The sequence below is a fragment of the Bos indicus x Bos taurus genome, chromosome 10 (assembly GCF_003369695.1).
Source record: "Bos indicus x Bos taurus breed Angus x Brahman F1 hybrid chromosome 10, Bos_hybrid_MaternalHap_v2.0, whole genome shotgun sequence".
Lineage (NCBI taxonomy): Eukaryota > Metazoa > Chordata > Mammalia > Artiodactyla > Bovidae > Bos > Bos indicus x Bos taurus.
Window position 1 is genome coordinate 70,249,880 of NC_040085.1, and position 21,840 is coordinate 70,271,719.

The window sequence follows — 21,840 nt, forward strand, 5'->3', positions numbered from 1 at the left end:
GAGCAAAGGAGAAGAGGAGGGGAGAGGGGGAGAGCATAAACACATGCCTGTCCCTTGAGAAGGCTCTGAAGAAAGCAGGTGTTCAATGCAGGGTGGAGAGAGGGCCAGGGCTTACCACAGAGGAAGGGAGAACCCACAAGGGAGCACCTGCAGACACCAAGAACACACTGGGCTAGTTCCTAATTTTGCTACAGCATATTTCCTTTGGAAAGGACATGGCAGAGGTATGATTGATTTATAAATTTAATATGCTGAGGTTTACTGTAACCAAATATTCACAGAACTCTGATTAGAACTTGTCCTCAGAAATAAGATATTTCTTCCTTTAAAAGTTGAATGAGAAGACATTATTTTTAAAAAGTTATCTACATTTTTCATATTCTCTTTTACCCATCAAAAACTTCTTTAAAAAAGAAGAAAAATAAAATTAGTGTGTAATATGGCTTTCTCAAAGTTTTATGATATTCAAAAGTAATAAATTTCAATGTCAAATATGCTATAACTTAGTGCTTGGGTTGTTGTGTAAAGTTATGCCCCCTCATGCTTCTCCCTGTACTACCTCTGCCCTCCGTAGCCATGATTATCATTAAAACTATCCGAGTTCAATCCCTGGTTGGGGAAGTAAGACCCCACAAGCCACCTAGCACAAAATATATACGTGTGTGTATGTATAACAAATTGAATGCGAATAATCCATCATGTTACCTTGCACTTAGAGTTTAAGAATGTTCAACTAAAGTCCACATTTAGATTCCTGTCAATCTTTATAAAATGTTATTTAGTTCACTGTTTAAAAATTTGTAGCAAAGTTTATCTTTTCACCTGTCTAGCATTTCATCAAGCTGTAATACCAATGGTTACTTTTATCTTGGACATAATTTGTCGTGAACACTAAGCTGTGATTTCACTTCAAGATAGGAAGGATCTAACTTGAAATTAAAACTCCTTTTTGAAACTCAAATCACTTCATCAAGAAGGAAGTGATTTAAGTTAAATATTTTCCAAAGACAGTCATGAAGTGAATTCTCCCCCACAACACAGATCTAAAAGCTCAACTTTTTAGTAAGGACTAGAATATCAGAATAGATATCCTAGAATTCAGAACATCAGATGTTTTAGGTGCTCTATGTGATAATGAAGACCTTGTATAACATATATCTTTCTTCTCACTAAATCATAAAGCAATCTGAATATCGGCCATAATATAATTCAGAATGAAGACTGGATTTACCTGTTCACAGGTAAGGTGTGTTCTAATGATCTGGTTTCACGCCAAGGACTCTTTTGAGGTTCTGCATACAGAACTGACGGCTGGCAATGGATGGCTAAAGGAGAGAGGTGTCCAGGAGTTGGCCACAATACATTTGGGCTTGTGGTCTGTCGACCAGGCCCATCTTCTGAGTTATTGGGAATACTGTAATTCATCACAGCAGGGCTATAGAATGTCACGGCTGAGTATTCATGGCGGCTCTCTACATAGGAAGAGGGTAAATAGATGGGGCCTGGCTCCAGGGGTAGGATGGATTGACCGCAGTTATAGGAGACAGGAGAGTTAAGGCTAGATGGTGAGTTTTTGACATCCATGTCTTGAGTAGGTAACAGCTAGGAAAACCCCTTGTAAGAAGAGGCACAAAAGGACATTATAATGTTCACAGAGTCATGGACAGGTATGGCTGTAAAGAAAAAAGAAAAGACATTTCTAAGTTACAGGTACAAGCATACTGTGAAAAAGGTTGACACATTTTTATTATACATACACACTTATATGGACCTAGAAATACATCATGAAAAATATACACACAACCTTAGAGGGGGAGGAATAAAAGGCATGGAATTCGTTTTCTTCTTCATTCACTTCCATAAAGCTTTTGTTGTTAACTATAAGAATTTTCTACCATGAGAATTTAATATAAAATACTTTTAAAAATTAAAAAACACAGGGAGTTCCCTGGTAGCCTAGTGGTTAGGACTTTGGGCTCTCAGTGCTGTGGCCTGGGTTCAATCTCTGGAGAGAAAAAAAAAAAAACTTAAAAAATATAGGATTAAATAAAAATGCCAACCAGTTTTTTTCCCCCTAGAAGTAGATAAATTCATTTTTAAATTCTTACAGAAAAATTTAAAAAACCTACCTCAAAGGGTAGATCAGTAAGCATGACTAGCATTAACAGATCTTCAAATATATTATGAATAGCCAATGATAAAAAAGGAATACATAGGCCAATGCACCTGTCAATGATCAATTTATTGCCTCTCACCTTCTAATGCACTCTTCAATATACATAATATATGTTCTATGGCAATAGAATTCCTTTAAGCATTTAAACTGAGCCCAGTGCTAAGCTTTCTCAGTAGAGGGCGCTGCAGGGACTGCAGGAGGAAGAGGCCGCTGTGATTTCTGGCAGGGGCAGAGGCTGACACTGTGGGTGAGAACAGCCAGTGGAGCCTGTGCTAGTCCAGAACAAGATCCCATTGCAAACTTGCAGCCCTGGCATGGCAAGAATCTTTCTGCAACGACCTATTTAGACTACGTCCTGAGGAGTTAGAGAAGTTGTTCCTTGTGCAAGCTTCATCACCAGCACCTGCATGCTCTGAAGGCCTTCCGCTCTGGCAGGCAACTGGATTTCCAGGGCATGCCCAGGCTACCAAATGCTGGTTGCCTGCTCCCCACCTGCAACTCCAGACCACTTTTGTCTGGGTAAACCAGTGAACATTTTAGTGGCCAAACTGTCTTTTCCAAGGAGGTCCGAACACCCCCAGCCCCCGAAGTTTGTCCTTCCTTGGGTACTCTACCTCGGCTCTTGGGTGCCTTATAGAGTTTCTTACATCTTACACTTAATCTCCCATCACAGTTGGGAATTCTTATATTAGACTGCTCCTGTTGAACCTATTGTATAGTTTCTTTCCTGACTGGAGAGAAACACACTGCTATGCAACAGAATAGAAAATCCCAAAACAGCCAATTTAAAAGTCAAAAGTTTTTGGAAATTTGTCATATGATAAAGGCGATGTCTCAAATCGCTACAAAAACATTGGAACACAGAATAATCATTGGAAAAAGACATGTATGCCAGAATAAACTCCAAATGTTAGCAGAGATTTGGAAAGAGAAAGGAGAGGGAGGAGGAAGAGAGAGGGGGTAAGACAGGAATGGGGGGAGGAAGAAGGGGCTGCACAGGTTAGACTAGAAGAGAACACAGATAAATCCCCTTATAATACGGGTGTAGGGGAAACCTTAACTATGACTCAAAATCCAGATGCAATTAAAAGATGTGCATAAAAGTACATAAACTCATGAAAGTCAATATCCACATATCATAAAAACGGCATAAGTCAGCACTCACTTTGGCGGCATAGATATTAAAAACTGGAATAATACAGAGGTTAGCATGGCTCCTGTGCATGCATGACATGCAAATTTTGAAGCATTTCATATTTTTTACATGATACACATATATGTGGAATCTAAAAAAAGGTATAAATGAATCTATTTGCAAAACAGAAATAGAGTCAACAACGTAGAAAACTTACGGTTATCAAGGGGGAGGATAAATCAGGAGACTGGGACTGACGTATGTACGTTACTGTATATAAAATGGATAGCAATAAGAACCTGCTGTACAGCACTGGGAACTCTACTCAATACTCCGTACTGACTTACATGGGAATAGAATTTTTCAAAAGGGTAAATGTGTATTTATGTACCTGATCCACTTTGCTGTGCATCAGAAACTAACACAACCTTGTAAATCAACTATATTCCACTAAAAACTAATTTTAAAAAAAACACCATAACTCAAAACGTTAATGACAAACTGGAAAAAAATACTCCCAACTCATATTAGAAACAAAGGGCTAATTTCTCTGGTATATAGAGAGAGCTCTTAAACTAAGATTTTTAAAAAAAAATCCAAACTTCATTGGGAAAACAGGCAAAAAACACAAACAGAACACACAAAAAGGAAGGCAAATGGCTCTCAAAACACATAAAAAGATGTTCAACTTTGTTCAATAAAGAGATACAAATCAAAGTGTACCAAAATACCATTTCTCACTGATGTTTGCCAAAAACTCAAATGTTTTACAACAGACTCTCTTGGCAAGGTTACGGAAAAAACATGGACTGGCTTCTACACTGTTGGTGAGAATGCAAAATGGCACAACTTCCATGGGTACTTGGCAATAAACAGCAAAATTACATATGCTTTGGACTACGAGTCCATACTGGTGTTCAAATAAAATCATCTGCTACCGTTGCAAGTGACTGTTACATCAGTTCCTCACTCTCTTAATTAGTCATCAGGGGAAAAGAATTAAACCTGTACTCTGCCTTTTTAAGAGGACCTGTAGTTTTTCCCAAGATAGAGGGGGAAACCCTTCTTTACCAAAGAATGCCACTCAATAAGTAGTTCAGAAAAATATTCAGATGGACAGATACAGTGGGCAAATAAATCAAAATGCTGATAATTACTGACTCCAGATAGTGAATATATGGACATTATACTAGTCTTTCAACTTTTCTGTAACCGAGATTTTTCATAAGCTTGGAGAAAAAACAAAACAATACAAGAAATTAAAAATGGAAAACTTAAAAGTTTAAATATCTGGAATAATATACTTTGGGGAAGGGAACAATGACCTTTAATAATGAGACTGGTTGAGAGAGATCATTAAAAAATTTGCCTAGAGAAGTTCTCCATTTTCAGTATTTTCAGCTCCAGCTGGCACCTACCTCCTTATGCAGGCAGCTTGGCTCTCTAAAGCTCCCAATTCCTTCTTCCTGACATTTTCCTCTGAATGCTCACTCCATTTGTCATCAAAACAATATATCTGTGGTAGTTTTAACACTCCTCCCCTTCAAAAGATGGTGCCTAACCTCCCCTTTGAGTATGGCCTGCATTTAGTGACACCCTTCTAGAATAAATTATGGCAGAATGGATGGCATGCACTTCCATGACTAAGGCACTGCAGCCTCTATCTGGCTTGCTCTCTTGGATCACTCATTCTGTGGGAAAGCTACCTGCCATATTGTGAGGACACTCAAGTAGCCCTACAGTGGCCTCTTGCCAATAGCCAGTAAGGAACTATAGCCCCAGTCTAATGGTCAGGTGACTGCAGCCCTGGACAATATCCTATAGCTAAACTGCTTCTGGATTCCTCTCAGAAACCATGTGAGATGTTTGTTGTTTTAAGCTGCTAAACTTGATGACAACGTGTTATAGAGCACTGGCTAATGGTACAATACATGCATGCATGCTAAATTGCTGCTGCTGCTAAGTCGCTTCAGTCGTGTACGACTCTGTGCAACCCCATAGACGGCAGCCCACCAGGCTCCCCTGTCCCTGGGATTCTCCAGACAAGAACACTGGAGTGGGTTGCCATTTCTTTCTCCAGTGCATGAAAAGTGAAAGTGAAGTCGCTCAGTCGTGTTCGACTCTTAGCGACCCCATGGACTGCAGCCTACCAGGCTCCTCCATCCATGGGATTTTCCAGGCAAGAGTACTGGATGCCTTGAGTACAAGAGTACAAGGGTGCCATTGCCTTCTCCGGCTAAATCGCTAATCATGTCCAACTCTTTGCAACCCTATGGACTGTAGCCCTCCAGGTTCCTCTGTCCATGGGATTCTCCAGGCAGGAACGCTGGAGTGGGTTGCCATGCCCTCCTCCAGGGGATCTTCCTGACCCAGAGATTGAATCCAAGCCTCTTACGTCTCTAGCATTGGCAGGCGGGGTTTTTTTTTTTACCACTAGTGCCACCTGGGAAGACCAACTGGTACAATATCCATGGGAAAATTCATCATTTTCCTCCCGTAAGCCACTCATTTCCTATTTGTGTTAATGACAAAGCCCATTACAGTTATCTGTCTTCTCCCCTTCATCCAGCTGCCTTTCATCAAACCCGTCATCATGAGTTTCTCTCTCCATTATGCCTTTCCCCCAGTAAGTCTTTTGCCACCATTGGAGCAAGCTCTTGCTACTTCTTATCTGTGCATCTTAAATAGGTTCCTCACTGCTCCTAGACTCCAATTAGCTCTCTCCAGGGCCCCAGAGGGGCCAGATTAACATTCTTAAAAACCCAGCTCTGAGCAGCTCTGCTCCCCACCAGCCTCTTCTAAGCCATGCTCTTCTAACAGTCAAGGCATTCCACTATGTTGCCCCAACTCATCATTCCACTCTAACCTCCTTCATTTTCCTACAGAAAACCTGCCCCATCCATAAGAAATACACAAAGTACATTGTGAAGTGGTTGGCATTCTATGCCTTAACACTTTTTTCACACTAGCACCCCTATTAGATGAGAACTACACTGAATCCTTCTTGGAAGTGGTAACGGTGGAGTGGGAGAGTAAGAAGTACATACAATTAGGTTTTAAGCTCCCTGAAAGCACACACTATATTTTATTCACCTTCCAATACAATGCTATAAATATCTATTGTAAGAAAAGAATATGAAGAAACTTCCCTGACAGTCCAGTGGTTAAGACTCCACATTCTCAATGCAGGCAGCACAGGTTTGATCCGTGGTCAGGGAACTAAGATCCCACATGGTACAGATTAAAAACAAGGAAAAAATGAAGAAATGTGTAGAAAATATATGCTTTCAGCCAGTAAAGAGTATGAAAGATGGAGCACTTTCAGTAGGCATGGTATTAAGCAGATACAGAGGATCTAAAGGAATCCCAAGAGACATACACCCTGCCTTCAAGGAGCCACGGTCCCCAGTAAAGGAGGCAGGCAGACCAGGTAAAATAATAAGGAACTAATACAAAGGTGCTACCACTTCCAATCAACACTGACTGACCACAAGGGACCGGAGAGAGAATGGTAGCTGAAGATAAATACAAGATCAAGGAAATTTTTAAAAATATCTATGTGTATTTATTAATCATGAGTACATGATTCCATATTTCAACTACTTAGATTCCCAGTCAATGTATACAATCCCTGATTACTAAAAGAAAATATAAAGGATAAAGCATAATGCTAATTATTGTCCAGTGGTCACATATGGATGTGAAAGTTGGACTGTGAAGAAAGCTGAGCCCCGAAGAATTGATGCTTTTGAACTGTGGTGTTGGAGAAGACTCTTGAGAGTCCCTTGGACTGCAAGGAGATCCAACCAGTCCATTCTAAAGGAGATCAGTCCTGGGTGTTCTTTGGAAGGAATGATGCTAAGGCTGAAACTCCAATACTTTGGCCACCTCATGCAAAGAGTTGACTCATTGGAAGAGACTCTGATGCTGGGAGGGATTGGGGGCAGGAGGAGAAGGGGACGACAGAGGATGAGATGGCTGGATGGCATCACCGACTCAATGGACATGAGTTTGAGTGAACTCCGGGAGTTGGTGATGGACAGGGAGGCCTGGTGTGCTGCGATTCATGGGGTTGCAAAGAGTCGGACATGACTGAGTGACTGAACTGAACTGAATTATTGTCAAAACTAGCAATTTCCAAACTTTAAAAAGTTGTAGTAAAATACACATCAAGTTTACCATCTTAACTATTTCTAAGTTTACAGTTCAGTAATGTAAAATACTTTCTCTTTGTCATGCAACCAATCTCTAGAACTCTTCATCTTGCAAAACTAAGGCTCTACACATGTTAAACAACTTCCCCATTCCTCCGTCCCCCAGCTCCTTGGCAACCAGCATTCTACTTCTGTCTGTATGTACATGCATGCTTGTGTGCGTGCGTAGTCACTTCAGTCACGTCTGACTCTTTGTGACCCCACAGACTGTACCCTGCCAGGCTCTCTATCCATGGGATTCTCCAGGCAAGAGTACTGGAGTGGGTTGCCATTTCCTTCTCCATCTGTCTGTACAGATTTAAACTATTTAGTACCTCACATATGAGGAATCATACCGTATTTGTTCTTTTGTGACTGGCTTATTTCACCAAGCCTAATGTCCTCAAGGTTCACCCATGTTGGCACACATGTCAGAATTTCTTTTTTAAGGCTGAATAATATTCCACTGATGTTTACACCACATTGTATCTATCAAGGAAGGTCTTTAATAGAGATCCTTGAAAACATTTATAGAACCATAGAAATGACCTGTTAGAGCAAGTGACTGAATATAGGAGTTGGCAGTTAGGTCACTGGTAGCCTTTAGATGTCAGCTCTAAAATTGACTGTATTGTTAGGAGGTTTTTTATCCCTCAATTTGCCCTAAAAACACTTCTCCCATTTCAATCGACCTGCACATACACATACACTGTGCTTATGTTTTCCATACTGCACCTCAGTGACTGTATTTTAGTGGGTTATTTTTGCTAAATGATCTGTGAGAGTTGGCCTATAAAGAAAGCTGAGCACCTTTTACTGAATGAAGAATTGATGCTTTTGAACTGTGGTGTTGGAAAGGACTCTTGAGAGTCCCTTGGCCTGCAAGGAGATCCAACCAGTCCATCCTAAAGGAGATCAGTCCTGAGTGTTCATTGGTAGGACTGATGTTGAAACTGAAACTCCAACACTTTGGCCACCTGATGCGAAGAGCTGACTCATTTGAAAAGACCCTGATGCTGGGAAAGATTGAGGGCAGGAGGAGAAGGGGATGACAGAGGATAAGATGGTTAGATGGTATCACCAACTCAATGGACATGGGTTTGTGTGGACTCCAGGAGTTGGTGATGGACAGGGAGGCCTGGCGTGCTGCAGTTCATGGGGTCTCAAAGAGTCAGACACGACTGAGCAACTGAACTGAATTGAGCATCTTATGTGGCCAATTATTTAATCAAAAGACATTTAAAGTATTTTAAAACACAACTTAAACAGTATACAATTGAGAACAAAATAGTTAAGTAACATGCATAAAAATTGTATTCTGGAAGCAATATTGAAGTATAGCTGATTGGGGCTTCCTAGGTGGCGCTAGTGGTAAAGAAGCCACCTGCCAACGCAGAAGTCATGAGACGGGTTCAATCCCTGGGTCTGGAAGATCCTATAGAGAAGGAAATGGCAACCCACTCCAGTATTCTTGCCTGGAAAATTCCACGGACAGAGGAGCCTGGCGGGTTCCAGTTCACAGAGTCCCAAAGAGTTGGACACGACTGAAGTGACTTAGCATACATGCACATAGTTGATTTACAGTATTAAATATTTATTTCTTAAACTTAAAAAAAAAAAACAAGACGGCTTACACAATTTAATAATAATTTTAAAAAAGCATATCCAAAGTTTAGTGCGATCACCATGGTGAGTATCCCAACTTTCTTATACAGTTATTTAGTCATTAAGTCATGTCCATCTCATTTGCAACCCCATGGACTGTAGCCCACCAGACTCCTCTCTGTCCATGGGATTTCCCAGGCAAGAATACTGGAATGGGTTGCCATTTCCTTCTCCAAAGGATCTTCCCAACTCAGGGAGCCAACCCACATCTCCTGCATGGCACGCCGATTCTTTACTGCTGAGCCTCTGGGTAAGCCTATTTCTTATACAGAACACTACTCACAGTAAACTTACCTAAGGATAAATTCAACACTCTCAATCATCAAATGAAGATCAAATTATATTCAAGAAATTAAGCAGGAAAGCAGTAGATTTTAAAATAAGAATTTGAAAACAGGCTTCAATGTAATACTCAACTTTTAAAAACCAATTAAATTGCTTAAACAAAAAAAAAAATCATTCTCTGAACATTTTGGCCAAAGTTGGGCTGACTTTCATGCTATCTGAACCTTACATTGCCCAAAAGAAATGTATTTGGCATTTCAGCTTAAGTAGCTCAGAAAAGCCAACCCACTAAACTATCAGAAAACCAAGGCCATCTTTTCCTTTCATTAGGCCTCTTAAAACCATAAAGTTTCTACCAACACAAAGTGATGAATAGTAGCAAGGAAACCCATGAACTTGAAATAATACTCCCCATTATCCAGTTGGAAAGAGAAAACATTTAAAATCAAAATGACATCTCTCTCAAGAGCAAAGAATCAATCCCATTGAACTTTTACACCTATAACTGAAATGTTCATTCTCGACCCAGAAATGCTGAAATGACCTATCAGATGCATACCGCAAAATAGCAAATGCCAGGAGATTCATCCAGGCAATCTATTGAATCTATGAATCCAGGAGATTCATCCAGGCACAGCAACTTGGTTTAGAAAATACAGGTTTTATACATATTCACCAACTTCTCTGAGATCTCCACACATACCCCAGTACCATGATAATTCATGTGATAGCTGGTTGCTGGACAGTGCTTAAGAGGATGTGCTGGGTTTTGGTTGGGTATCTTTTAAATTATCCAGATTCACATGACAACTATTTGTCAGCGGAGTTTTGGGTAACTAATAACTTGGTAGCCAATGCAAAGGGTTTTTCCTTCTTAAGCAAAGACACAACAAAGGGTGATGAATTTAAATCACTGCAGTAGACCTGGGACCCAAGAGAACAGGTAGCAAAAGGAAAGTCTTCTTCACTGGAGGTCTAGAAAAGTGAATAAACAACCTGTGGTCATTTAAGCAGTTCTGCTCTAAACCAAGAATATAAACTGACTGAAGGAAAGGATTCCCAAAAGAATACATATCTACAACAATGTACCAACTGGATTGTCCTGACACATTGGTTTGAACATCGAAGCATTGCCTCTGTGACCTCAAGCTCTGGTATAACAAGGAAAAACAGTCTCTAAACACCTTAATTGTTGGGCCTGGCAGGTGTAGAATTTCACCAGGCCAACAAAAGAATGTGTACCCGGACATCCCGAATCTATAAGTAGTCATTTATTTGCATGCTGGTTTTAAATCCTCACCATAGCCTAAAACAGGTGGCCCATATCCTTCATGATGAACAGCCCTTGTCTCCTGCCCAAAGTTCTCTCTCTCACACTCCTCCAGCACACACACCTGTGTGGAGCCCTCTCAGGTCATGTCTGTGTCCAGCACGAAAGCTTTTTGTACACATGGGATTATACACAGTGTTCTAACGTACTAGCTGGGGAATGCATTATGGCTCTTAAACTAAAAAATAATTTTAACTTTTTAAAAGTTTTTAAAATTCCAAATATTGACAGTGATTCCTTGGCAAAGAAAAGGGCAGGCCCTAGAAACGGCACAAAGACACTCTAGAAAGAGTAGACTGATTTTTATCAAAGTGCCTATTAAGCCTGGTTAAAAAAAAAAAAATCAGAAGGCAGTCACCACTAGGCCTGTTTTTATATATATTCTTGTCCAGAGGACAGAGCAGAACACTGGGCCCAACGCCCAGCTGTGCCTGAAGGCCAGGTGACCTTAGACAAATCACATAAACTCCCTGAGTTCCCACATCTTCAGTAAAAACAGGGACCTCACATAGGTTCCCCTCAGTCTTTCGGTATGCCACTGAATATGCTTAGAGTGTTAGACAGGATTTCGAGATGATTTAGATTCAGATGCCCTTTTGGCCACCCTGAAGATTTCTGCCTCCTGATTTTACTCTCACCTTCTTGACAGTCCATCGCCACCGCCCAAAAAGCTGAGCTGCAAGTAGCTGCGTGGGACACAAAACACCACATGCTCCTATGCTGTATTTTCCAGTCTGCCCATCACACTTGTCCAAGCATTCAGCACTAACACCCCACATCTGTGCCTGAATAAGTCATAAATTCACATTCACAAAGCAGACAATGGAAGGAATTTAAAGATGAAGAGTATGTCTTAGGTGTCAAGTGCCCTTGATGTGTATAGGTGGCTACTTGCCAACCATTAGCCTTAAATGTATCTTTCCCAAAGAAAAATATTAACGCTCTCAGTTTGATATTAGAAATAAAAAGCACTCTAAAATCATCACACTATCATCATTAATAATTAACTCACATGCAACTCTTAAGACCATGTACAGGTATTTTCCAAAATGAGAAAAATAACTTCCCTTGTAGCCTACTGAGCTGGACAGGAGATAGGATTTTTAGGGCTTGAATACAGGAAGAGGACAAAGCCTCAGCCCCATGGTTATCACACTGTAAGGGTAGGGGTGGGGCTGCGCAGGGCAAGCCCATCAATCTTCTCTTTCATCATCAAGTATTTGCTCCTTCCCAATACCAACTGTCAGTGACAACGCTCCACTTTTAGGAAACCGAACCATATTAAAATATTTGGAGGAGGGTGGAGGAGAGCTGTGGGTGAAGATATTCAAAAGGACATGCCCTTGCAGAGTTGAGCACATTCAACTCTCCTGCCAGTCCGGGGTTCGACAGTAGAACACAAAACATTCATCAACAAAACCGCAGTCCTGCCTTGTGGAAGTATGAGTCCAGTAATTTGTCTTCCCAGGTGACCCTCATTCTTCTGTCCTCTCTCAAGTACACCTGCAAAAGAGTCCCTTTGTAAAGCCCTTAGCTATTATCAAGAGCTGTAACGGTTTCAGTCAGAAATGCCAACTATCCAGTTTGCTGGTGCTTCATAAACTTGCCAGTCTGCGTTCGCTAGTTACTGTCACTGTAGTTCTCTGAAAGGTAAGTTGTATGCATATTTAAAAGACAGGCTCTTGTTTTTCACAACACCAAGGAAAAAGGAAAACGACATCAATCTGACGTACCTTTATTAGGAGTGCCTAGCGATTACAGGCTCCTGCTTACTGATATGAATAATGTATTAAACAGGAAACAAATATTGGTTTATAAAAGATTTTATATCTATGTCCTACAGAGAAATCTAGATTTCACGACATGGGCAAAGAAAAGAAAAAAACTGACATCTACAAATAAATGAGACACAGACCTTAGCCCCTATTAAGAAGATTATTAAATATTTTAACCTATGTAGTCTCAATCACTCTATATTTTATTTTAAATGACTACAAATTGTCATTTGCAATTCTTCTTATGCTTTTCATTACTTGATAATATGTAATTTCAAGTAACTTTCTTAATCTCAAATATAAAAAAGTATCTCTTAAAGGCAAGATTATAAAAAACTATATATTCTATTAATTACATTATATATTACATTATATATATAATTACATTATATATTACATAAGTAATAAATGTATTTTAAATGGCCTTGTTTTTCAGTTCAGAATAACGAATGATGCACACTATAACCAAAGGCTTATACCACAATGGGATCTGAATTTGCTAAGAATTAAATCTACTAGCCCAATATAAATTTAACGTGTCTCTGGTTTCCCATTTTCAAAATAGTTTTGTCTTTGCTTCAATTTATCCCAAGGGGACAGGATTAAAACAAAAATATTACAATGTGGCTCATCCTCAAAAAAGGAGGGGAACTGAGGTTTTCTTTTGAGAAAAGGACAACAATTATTTCTGAGTAAGAATATATTAAAGAGTAACACGATATAGTCAGCAAACAGACAGTGATTTCCAGGGGTTGGGGTTGAGAGGAGAGGGTCAACTAGAAAGGGCACTTCTGGGGTTGATGGAAGGGTTCCATGCCTTGATCATGGAGGGGATTATATGACTGTGTGCAACTGTCAAGATTCAGAGTGTGATATACCTGAAGAGGCCAGATTTTACTCTATGTAAATTATACTGCAATAAGCTTGACTTTTCAAAAATGCTATATGTCTAAAATAGTGTGCTTGGTGCTGAATGATGAAGTCTAAAATTCAAGTACACATTTCTCAAGGATTCTAAATGTAATTACCAAAAAACATGCCAGTAAATAGTTCAAGTTCAGCCTTCAGTATCCTATTATTTTATTATTTATAGATATTATGTAAAATGATTCAAAACATGATTTTAAATTATTAAAAGATGTATCTTGAGTTACCTGTTGGATACACATGTGTAGAAAACTGTAGTGTAATATTCTTAAAAATAGACATATCAAGTGCTGATTATATTTTGAAGGGTTGAATCTATGTATTCCATTTTATAAATAAATTGAGAAATGTAAATGATGATATGATTCATTTGTGTCCCTCTATGAAAGATGTCCTAAACGTTTTTTAAATTGACTTCAGAGACTTGTATGTCTTAAATGTTACAGGAGACTGGCAACTTTTGAAATAAAAATGGTTCAGTAACTCAAATTAAAAAAAAAAAAAAAGGCTTGAACATAAAATGGAATCCTAAGTTTTATGCTTTACCACCTGTTGATAAACAGATCCAAACATTTCCCCCTCTTCTAGAATGTAGGCAGAAACATAGGTTTTTCTGCAGGACAAAGACAAGAGCCAAAGAATAAGTGTGTAATGTTCTTTTCATGGTCACAGTACATTTACTTTTTACAATACTCACAGCACAAATCTTTCCACATGTTCACTTTTTAAATAACAAGCCTCTTTCCCCCCACACAAAGGAAATCAGCCACTGTGAGTCTGGAAACTTAGAAAAATAAAAATTCCCAATGGAATGCCCATGTAAATACTAGAAACCTAACAATACAATTTTACTCAAAAGTGTTGTGTGCCAACACAAAGCACAAAGTTGCTTTTTATGAAGCTAGTAAAACTGAGTCAACCTTATTTTCCTAAATATTCACCCAAGTCCAAAGTTTTGTTTTTCACAAAAATAATATTCCCTTGACTTAATTTAATATCCAATATTAATTAGGCAGGAACTGAGAAACGTGTTAAGAGAACAGTGGCGGGGTTCCGGGTCAGCACATAAAACAGTCCAGGTGATCTCAATCTCGATCGATCCGCCAGGAAAGAAGTTAACTCTGCTTTTCTGGTTTCCCAGTTAAATATATTTAAAAATACTAACTATCTGCCTGATACATGCACGTCTTCCCAGGCCCACAAAACTCAAGCATGAAGTGCCCTGGTCAACTTTCCTGTCAACATTTCATCTACGGTCGGGAAATCCCTAGAGAATATAGAGGTTTTTTTTTTTTGTTTGTTTGTTTGTTTTTTCCCTTCGAAAACGTCTATTAGCACAATGAACCCGGAGCTTACAGGCACAAACTCATTAGTTAATACGCCAGCCTCTTGAATGAAAACATTTAGTCAAAACATGAAATGTCTGTTTCCAGCAGTTTTTTTTTGGGGGGGGGGCGGATTAGGGGGTGTCTTTTATTGTTTTCAATATTACTGTTTTCCCACCGTTGGATTTCAAACATTAAATCAGACAATCAAATCACAGCTGGAGAGAAGAGGCACTTACCTTCCTTGTGCACACCAACCTAGCAGTCACTAACCCGCGGCACGTGCTTCCCCCGGACTAGTTCTGTGCCCCGCCCGCGGCTGGGGCACCCCGCAAACGGGGAGCGAGCGCACGCAGCGCAGCCCAGACCCCAAACGCCCGCCTGCACCCGCAGCACCGGATGCCAGTCGCAGCCCAGGATGGTTCCACTATGGTCGGGCTCCCGCCGCCCCTTATCTGCTCTGCAAGTTTCCAGAGGCGTCTCTCGAAGCCTCCGCGCTCCCAGCGGCCTAGCAGCAGGAGCCAGGGAGTGGGTATCCGAAGGGCCAGCAGTCCGACACACTGCAAAGATCACAAACGACTTAATTAGGAGCCTCTCCTTCCTCTTATAGGCTCGAGGCGGCGGGGGGGCGGGGAGGGATGGAGATGCCGAAAGCCCACGTGACCACCTAGCCTGCGGCCAGGAGATCGCAGGAGGACCCGGGCTGCCTACCTGGCCATCCACTCTCACCCGAGCGAAGTAGGAAGCCCCAGGGTAGGGGCTGTCACCGTCCAGCGCCTCACTGTCACTCTCAGGGGCGGCAAGGTACACACGGCGCCCCTCCCCTGTCTTGGATTCAGGAGATCTGGGGCGCGGGCCTGCGATTGAGCATTCCTAACAGGTGATGCTGAAACTGAAGCTGCCGGGCTAGGGGCCTCGCATTGACGGGCGGCTCCCCAGACCCTGAGCCACGTTGAGTCCGAGAGGAGCTGTATGCTTCGGTGTCATTAAATAGAGAATTCTGCCTCTTTAAGCGAGGCGTTGGATTTGCCCAGTCCCCAGCGGCTAGAGCAGCCTTGTGCCCCTGGAGAGGCAAAGCCTCTTAGCACGGGTCGGGAGGTGGAGGGTGAGGGTTTTCATCTCTCAAGGGCTGGCTGGGAAGGCCGTCTCGCCCTAGAGCAAGATCCCGGGAAGCTCCTCAAGCTCATCTACTGGAAGGAAGCCCAGGGGCTCTGAGGCGGAGAGGTGGTACTGTGCTTCTCTGCGGAGGCGCCCCCAGTCCCCGGCGGCTCCTCTACCAAACTCTCTCCGCAGGCGAGCGCCCCCTGGTGGTAGTTCCAGTTTCCCAGGTCTGCACGGTCCCCTGCACGCTTCTCACCCACCCGACCCGGCAGTATCCCACAGTGTGCACACTAGTAGATTTAAGTCATTAATATCTATACACGTGACAAACGGACACGGTTCTTGATGCGGTTGCGGCTCCAGATCGCAGATGAAGGAAGACCAAAGGGGCATATGGAAGGAAACTTTTACAGACTTAAATGCTGGGGTTTAACCAAAAATAGCCGCTAATGTGCTCCGGGCTTGTAAGAGTCAAGTCCACAGGTGGTGGAGACACGCTCCAAATATGGAGAGTCACCTACTTTAAAAACAATGGTTATCAAAAATTTGTACTCTCCCCACCTCCAAGTTTCATTAAAGCTCGGACTCCTGGATTCTCTCAAGTTGTAGGGCAGAGTTTCCTGGTCCTTGAGGCTGAGAAGTTTAGACAGGAGAGTGTATAGCTGGCAAGATCCACCCTGTGGAGGATGGTAGAAGACAAAATGCTTATCTTTGCCAGCCTTTGCTCCCCTGTTCCCTTTCCTAGGTATTTCTCCAGTACCTAATACCCATGTGCTTTTTCCTTCATTCCACTTTAAGGAGAAAATTTTAAAGGATGGTGTTTTTAAAAAAAAAAATAATAAATCAGTTCAATTTGTTAGTACTTGTCAACAGATATCCCAGAATTAAAATTATTATGAAGGAGTTCCAGTCATGCAGGGGCCAATGAGGAGACAAAGATTATGGAACAGTTAAGAAAACTGACATCTATTAAGTATCTGCATCATGCCAGAAAGTGCGTTACATGCTTGCACAGCATCTCACTTAATCCTCATTGACCCCACTTCTCAGATAGGGTAACAGAGAGAGGCTCACAGAGCTTATATCAGCTACCTGAAGTCACGCATAGTAAGAAAAGAACCCAGTAGCAACAATGCTTTCATAAACAGCTACCATTTATTGGGCATTTAGCCATGCTCCACTTTCTATGGGTGTCCCTCATGGCTCAGCTGGTGAAGAATCCGCCTGCAGGGTAGGAGACCTGGGATAGGAAGATCTCTATCTTTGATCCCTGGGATAGGAAGATCCCCTGGAGAAGGGAAGAGCTACCTACTCCAGTATTCTGGCCTGGAAAATTCCATGGACTGCCTAGTCCATGGGGTTGCAAAGAGTTGGACTTGACTGAGCGACTTTCACTTTCCACTTTCTATACGTATTATTTTATTCTACAACAAGCCTCTGTGTCAATTCTATTATGAATTAGCCCCATTTTTTTTTCTGGTTTTATTATTTTTTTATTTTTTTTTATTTTAAATTTTATTTTATTTTTAAACTTTACATAATTGTATTAGTTTTGCCAAATATCAAAATGAATCCGCCACAGGTATACATGCGTTCCCTAGCCCCATTTTATGATTGAGAAAATGGCCAGTCAATGGCTGAGAAGAACTTGAATCCAGGCCAGTGAGAGCTCAAGACTGTTTTCTTCCGTACCATGGCTTCAATCAATTGGAAATGAAGATGGCTTGAATGTCAGAACATTGTATCTCCTGCAGACAAGCCCCACTTTAAAGCCTCCTGCCATCTGTGAAAAAAGCTTCTGCTCAACTCTGGGAACTAGAGCTCCCTGTTTGCTGTGATGCTTCCTTCAGAAGTCATTCCACTCACCAGAACAACATGTTCTCTTTTTAAAGATCCTCAAACACCCACAGAAGCTGTTTGTCACTCAAGGAAACCTCACTGCAGGAAATATTAAGCAAAGAGAATGAATGGGAATGAGTACATTTCCTTCTGACTCACCCTGTGGATCAAGAAAAATAATAGTACCTTAGGGATGAAAACTTGCCTAGCTGAATGCAGTGAGAGGGAAGGTGACTATTCCAACCCCCCCTGAACCAAGGCTAAAACCAAGAGGGAATTCTTGAAACAGTTAATACCATTAGCGAGGCCAACTAGCACCTGAACTCTAGCGTTGTGGATGTACCTTTTTTCAGCAGGGTCTTTCACTTCCACCTCACCTATGACCTACCTAAGGAAGCACCTACATGGTACGACATGGAAAGGCTTTTCCCTCTCCCAAATATCCTACGATAAGGGCTGAATGGTGAGGACTTCAGTCCTTTAACTTCCTTTGGGGTTAAAGCTTTGGGTTGTTACAATTCAGTTCTATAAGATGTGTAATGTTAATTTTACTAGCATTTATAATTACATTCATGAAATGAGCTTGCAAGATGAGCTAAATGTCACCTGGAAAATCAAAGGAAGTCAGAGTAAAACTCAGTGCATTTTGCTGTAGGAAAAAGGGAAGCATGTCCAATGGGGTGCGTCTCCCTCATCTTCTCATCCCAGCCCTTCTCTGTCTGGAGAAGCCAAGAGCCTAAGTAAAGCGAAGACTGTGAAAGTCCAGCAGAACATGCACACTGCCTCGCCTAGCGCTCAGCCCACTTGTCAACACTGCCTGCACTGTGACTGCACCATGCCCGTCTTGTATCTGCACACCACCCACCACAGCAGCACCCTGCCCAGGGCACCCACTTAATACAACCCAGGCATTCAACAAATACTTCGTGAAGGCTTCAACTTGGAAAGATCAGAGGTAAAGAGGAGAGATTTTCTGTAGCAAAGAAACTACCAAGGGGCTAAATCAATAAATGCTGTCGAAGACAAAGCAAAAGCTGATGTGCAAAAGTGTAAAGGGGAAGGAGACTTACCGATGACCTGGAGAGTGTCATGCTACAAAATGGTTTGGGATCATTATTCTTTCTCTTATCAGCCTGAGGGCAGGTGGGAGGATTTAGATTCTGGGATGCTCTTACCTGTTCCAAAGTATAACAGGATCAGACACCTTCATATTACGTGGGTATAAAATTCTGTTTTAAGAGGATCCAAGAGATGAAACCCTAAATGATGAAATTAATAAAAGAGAAGGGAAAGTTTCATTGCACCAGCAATAACACTTTGATTTGATGGCGATGAATTGGGAAGGTGGTGTTACTAATGCAATGTATTAGAGGTTACCTCAGCTGCTCATAAATCAGGGTTTGTAAAATAGAACTTGATATGTGAAAGTTGAATTTGGACAGAGCTCTTCAGGATTAGGTCTTCTGTAGAAATTAAAGTGAACCTAATATTTATGTCATCTTTCTAGCCTCAGTACAATGGGCAGGCCTACACAAATTGGCTCACTTTATTTCATTTAATCCAGATAACATCCCTATGGCCATCTCTGCTCACTATGGAGAAAATGAGGCACAGAGAGATGATTTTTTGCGATCACCCAAATACCTCACTTTCTCCAGTCATCCTGTGATGCTTTTCTTGCTTGTTGTAGAAACTGAGGGATATTTGTCCTGAAGAGCTCGGATATTGCTGAATGAATTTTTGCCAAGTTCTTTTCTAGGCCTGGCCACCTGTGTGCATATTTACATAACTTTATTCCTTATTGACATGTGTTTGACTAGAGCCTCTAGTAAGGTGACCAAGGACATAAGCTGCAAGGTAGACCTAACTTAATACCTGGGCACTCAGACCAGAGGACAAGGTTACTGTGACTCGCAGTTGAAATGAACCACCTGGGCAGTCAGCATGTATCGCCAATTCCTTATAACTCATCCTTTTTTTCAGTCTTGGTCTTCGACATTTGCAAATGTACAGGTAAAATAACTTTTTGTCCTGTCTTCTTCTTCTGGAAGGTACTTAAATTCTGCACAAATCTCTCGTAGACCTTGAGTTTCTAGTTTTTTATCCTCGAAACCAAACAATGTGAAGAATAAACATTCCTTACCTCAGCCTCAACTCTGATTGAAGAAATTCCATCTTGAGCTAGAAAAGTAACTAGCCCCTGGAGGTCACTGGCATGAATTTGAAAACCCAGCTGAGAAAGAACATCTTGCAGAACTGTTAGAAATGGTGGGAAATTGTAATGTGCAATTTCACATATGACTCAAATGCAATTCCAGAAATGCAACTTCCTTACTTTCTTTGGCATCAGTGAGTTAGTCAGTCAGTTCAGTCACTCAGTCGTGTCCGACTCTTTGAGACCCCGTGAATTGCAGCATGCCAGTCCTCCCTGTCCATCACCAACTCCCGGAGTTCACTCAAACTCAGGTCCATTGAATCGGTGATGCCATCCAGCCATCTCATCCTCTGTCGTCCCCTTCTCCTCCTGCCCCCAATCCCTCCCAGCATCAGAGTCTTTTCCAATGAGTCAGTTCTTCACATCAGGTGGCCAAAGCATTGGAGTTTCAGCTTTAGCATCATTCCTTCAAAGAACACCCAGGACTGATCTCCTTTAGAATGGACTGGTTGGATCTCTTTGCAGTCCAAGGGACTCTCAAGAGTCTTCTCCAACACCACAGTTCAAAAGCATCAATTCTTCGGCATTCAGCTTTCTTCACAGTCCAACTCTCACATCCATACAGGACCACTGGAAAAACCATAGCCTTGACTAGATGGACCTTTGTTGGCAAAGTAATGTCTCTGCTTTTGAATATGCTATCTAGGTTGGTCATAACTTTTCTTCCAAGGAGTAAGCGTCTTTTAATTTCATGGCTGCAGTCACCATCTGTAGTGATTTTGAAGCCCCCCAAAATAAAGTCTGACACTGTTTCCACTGTTTCCCCATCTATTTCCCATGAAGTAATGGGACCAGATGCCGTGATCTTTGCTTTCTGAATGTTGAGCTTTAAGCCAACCTTTTCACTCTCCTCTTTCACTTTCATCAAGAGGCTTTTTAGTTCCTCTTCACTTTCTGCCATAAGGGTGGTGTCATCTGCATATCTGAGGTTATTGATATTTCTCCCAGCAATCTTGATTCCAGCTTGTGCTTCTTCCAGCCCAGCATTTCTCATGATATACTCTGCATGTAAGTTAAATAAGCAGGGTGACAACATACAGCCTTGACGAACTCCTTTTCCTATTTGGAACCAGTCTGTTGTTCCATGTCCAGTTCGAACTGTTGTTTCCTGACCTGCATACAAATTTCTCAAGAGGCAGGTCAGGTGGTCTGGTATTCCCATCTCTTTCAGAATTTTCCACAGTTTATTGTGATCCACACAGTCAAAGGCTTTGGCATAGTCAATAAAGTAGAAATAGATGTTTTTCTGGAACGCTCTTGCTTTTTCGATGATCCAGCGGATGTTGCCAATTTGATGTCTGGTTCCTCTGCCTTTTGTAAAACCAGCTTGAACATCTGGAAGTTCACGGTTCTAGAATAATTATTAATAACAGGTCTGCCAGTGTAATATTCCCAGAAATAAGGTCAAAAGGAGATAGGTTATAGACATACATGGCTTAAGAAGCCACAGATTCTAATAAGACTATCTGATTCCATAGAGTTTAGAATTCAAAAAAACCAATTTTGTTTTTTTATTTCTTGTAAATGTATTTGACATGTTCAAATTCTTTGTTCACATCATGGAAAGTTACTAGAAATGTTTCACATTGTCCTTTAGACCCACATCAACTAACACTCCAGTGATGCACATTGCAATAATGGCTTTTATAAAACTACAGATCCTGTCTTTTGTGTACAGAGAGAAGGTGCTTCTTTCACATATGTTACTTACTACTTGATCTGATGAGCCTAATGGGAGAAAGAAATGGTATTCAGTCTTCTCCAGTATTCAGTCTCCTCCTTTGCTGGGAATTACAGCCAGGAAAAAATCTTCTCCAGATAGTTCATACAGCTTCTGAGGTCTTGTCAGTGTTGTCCAATGTACTAGAATTTTT

The 21,840-nt window shown here is 41.3% G+C and overlaps 1 protein-coding gene and 1 pseudogene across 3 annotated transcripts in view; one reads left to right on the forward strand and one right to left on the reverse strand.

The window, feature by feature from the left end:
- Nucleotides 1-15,397, reverse strand: part of ESR2 (estrogen receptor 2) — an 88,310-nt gene extending 72,913 nt beyond the window's left edge. For 2 of the 3 annotated variants that reach the window (XM_027554292.1, XM_027554291.1), the window contains exons 1-2: nucleotides 15,051-15,396; nucleotides 1,232-1,673 (exon numbers count right to left, since the gene is read on the reverse strand). In XM_027554292.1, coding sequence (XP_027410093.1) covers nucleotides 1,232-1,584 — 353 coding nt within the window. In that variant the 5' untranslated portion in view covers nucleotides 1,585-1,673; nucleotides 15,051-15,396. Of the gene's footprint in view, nucleotides 1-1,231; nucleotides 1,674-15,050 lie in introns of all 3 variants that reach the window. The other variant, XM_027554293.1, reaches the window with a different exon arrangement.
- LOC113900521 lies at nucleotides 3,341-3,437 on the forward strand (annotated as a pseudogene).
- Nucleotides 15,398-21,840: the final 6,443 nt, after the last annotated feature.